At 34.1% G+C, this 2,835-nt stretch overlaps 1 protein-coding gene across 1 annotated transcript; it reads right to left on the minus strand.

The window, feature by feature from the left end:
• Positions 1-804: 804 nt before the first annotated feature.
• Positions 805-1,876, minus strand: LOC149240942 (protein AGENET DOMAIN (AGD)-CONTAINING P1-like). The gene is made up of 2 exons (XM_089367405.1): positions 1,391-1,876; positions 805-1,201 (listed from the first exon to the last, which is right to left on the minus strand). The coding sequence occupies exons 1-2, from the start codon at positions 1,808-1,810 to the stop codon at positions 986-988; spliced, it is 636 nt and encodes a 211-aa protein (XP_089223531.1). The 5' UTR covers positions 1,811-1,876; the 3' UTR covers positions 805-985.
• Positions 1,877-2,835: the final 959 nt, after the last annotated feature.

The following is a 2,835-nucleotide window of genomic DNA, read 5'->3' on the forward strand; positions in this document are numbered from 1 at the left end:
TGTTAATTTATTGACCTTTGTGTATTGGAGTACATGTCCTCTCAGAATTTGTGGGCATAATGATTTAGACAAAAGCCTTTTGAGTTTCCACTGAATTGATATTTTTAAAGATAAAATATAAATATAAAACCTTTTTCTGAATTGATATGGATGTTTCTACTCATGTTACAAATTTATTTGGATTGTAGAATTTTTTTTAAAATCTGGTAAAAAAATTCAAAAAATTAGAGTGCTGGAGTGTTTAAATTATTTTTTGACAAATGAAATGGATTCAGAACCATCAAGAACCCTTGAGACACTCAAAATCCTGATGCTTGATCTCTGTAATCTAAATTTTAAATAAATTCTGCTAAATTACCACAATCTTATCTAAATTTCTATTATTTTCACAATTAAACTAATAATATATTTAAATTTAAAAATAAAAACCTCTCGGCTATAAAAGCATATACATGTTCCGTTTATTGTTAAATGAGGTTGACAAGGTTTACTCTTAAATGGGTTGACAAAGTTGAAATGTCAAAAGTATATTTTTCTTTTGGGAAAAAGAAAATTAATAAGAAATGATAAACTTTTTTATTGAAAAGATAAGAATTCATGTACAAGTCATTAAAAACTAAAAAATCTGTTGAAGAACATCAATTCATCCAAAGATTTCTGCAGTGTGTAACAATATTTAAATTCAAAATCACTCCTGACTTTACAATATAGAAATTTATCTATTCACTGTGGAAATCCTATATAAAAATATAAGGGGCACACTGATCTAGCCATCAACCAAAATACTGAGATTAATTTGTGGGGTCCAAAATATTGAATCAAGTCCCATTTGTGTCTTGTCGTCCACCTAAACTGCCAGTCCTCTGATTTACTGTTCATTCTACAAATCAACTTTTAAGTGCCGCTTCTCTTCACTGCATTCCCAACTCTGTGGAGAGAATTTAGAGTTGAAAGTACAGGGCCCAGCTGAGCATTTCCCAGTATTCTAACGTTTTTCAACCAGGCACTGTCCTCTTAACAATAGTACAATCGTATTCAACTTCTTCCCGTTACCAGAAGCTCTTCTGCCACAAACAGCTGCCTTGGACTTAACAGGAGGCCCTTTCTTTCCGTCGCCTTCTCCGCGTGATGTGAGAGGAGTTTCTTCCAAGTTGTCCAGAGCAAAATACCGGATTACCTGCTCTACGACTGCTCTGTTTTCCTGCACAGGGTTTAATATTCATTACTTAACCGAAGTATAATAGAAACCCTAATTTAATATAGTTATTCAAATAGTTTTAACCACTAGATCACAAAATCCTTCCATGTATTATTGTACCAAGAAAACCCCATTGTTATAAGAAAACCCCTTTGTTATAGTAATCAGTGTTACATCTGTTAAGAGTAGAACCTGAGGCGCCAAGACCCAGTTTCCCTGGAGCCAATCTTGAGCTGGGCGTAATTCTGAATGGGGGTATGCCTTGAGAGTGCGAGTGTCAGGGAAGTAGACCGCCCAAAGCTCCTCCTCTGCGCCTGTAAGCAATTTGACGATGAAGCCGCGCCACCAGCAGTCTGTGTCATAAGCTTCCACTGCGTCCCCAGCTGAACAATGGAGAGGCAACTGAATGTGGGGTGGAATTGGTCTCACTTCACTGTGCAGCCACACCTCGTCCTCCAATGGTTTTCCATCATTCGTCACAAATTTATCATATCGTATCTTGCAACGCCAGCCATTTGCGGTAACAGCAAGGATAACTCCTTCAAACCAGGCCCCGCCATAACCATCCTCACTGCTGCACACCTCAACCCTCGTTCCTTCCGTCAAATCCATACTTCTACCTCCTGCAACACTTGCCAAATTACTGGATAGGAAATTATAAAAATACCTTATAAACAAATGGATTATGTCTCTGAACAGCACACGACGAGATCAATTCCCTTCGAATCTGGAGGGTTTCAGAAAACAATAAAATACACTTATGGTTCGCTGTTCTCTCAAAATATAACCAAAATTGCCGTCCGTGCTCCCCATATATAATTGTGAGTTCTGATAAAAGAAAAACAGAGCCGCCCAGAAATATCGAGCCATATATGACTGTGAGTTACACAAAGCAAGCCCTCCTTAAAATTAGAATCCATGCAATGCATGTGAGAGCAACCCAAAAGGAACACACGCATCAATGCTTTATTTATTTATGAAAGTGGTCGACTCTGAAAGTTTAGGATATCAGAAAATTTGAATTTAAAAATTAATGATTTTTAATTGCATGTTCGGTATAAAAATCAAATCAATAATTTTAACAGCCAGTTAACTAATATACCACTTTTTGTTTTTCTTATTATTTTAATAGGCAGTTTAACTCAGAGACCACTTTTTCTTTTTCTTATTATTTTAATAGCCAGTTTAACTCATAGACCACTTTTTGTTTTTCTTATTATGGGTCAAGTTTGCCCAAAATTAAATCAATAATTTTATTAAAAATTGTTTTTTTATTAATTTTAATGGCCAGTTAACTAATTGACCACTTTTTGTTTTTTTTATTATTTTAATAGCCCGTTTAACTAATAGACAACTTTTTGTTTGGCTTATTATGGGTCACGTTTGCCCAAAATTAAATCAATAATTTAATAAAATTGTTTTTTTATTATTGGTTAATTTTCTCTGATAAAGATTTTTAAGAATGATAAGTTTATATTATTTAATTTTTAAAATTTAAACTAGCATTTGCATTTTATGTTGCAAAGGAAACCCCGTAAGGCATAGAGTGGGGAAGAATAGGTAATTAAATCCATCAAAATTAAGATTAAATTGATCTATTAATTTTTCATTTACATACACTGAAATCGTATGCAGTG

The sequence above is a fragment of the Pinus tabuliformis genome, chromosome 8, assembly GCF_031772625.1.
Source record: "Pinus tabuliformis cultivar Carrire ecotype Pingquan chromosome 8, CPIR1, whole genome shotgun sequence".
Taxonomy (NCBI): Eukaryota; Viridiplantae; Streptophyta; class Pinopsida; order Pinales; family Pinaceae; genus Pinus; species Pinus tabuliformis.

Bases quoted from the DNA above. Each gene is read 5' to 3' on its own strand.
- LOC149240942 (XM_089367405.1), bottom strand. From the start codon at position 1,810: ATGGATTTGACGGAAGGAACGAGGGTTGAGGTGTGCAGCAGTGAGGAT. The intron at 1,202-1,390 runs GTTCTACTCTTA...AACCCTGTGCAG, and splicing joins ACTGGGTCTTGGCGCCTCAG to GAAAACAGAGCAGTCGTAGA.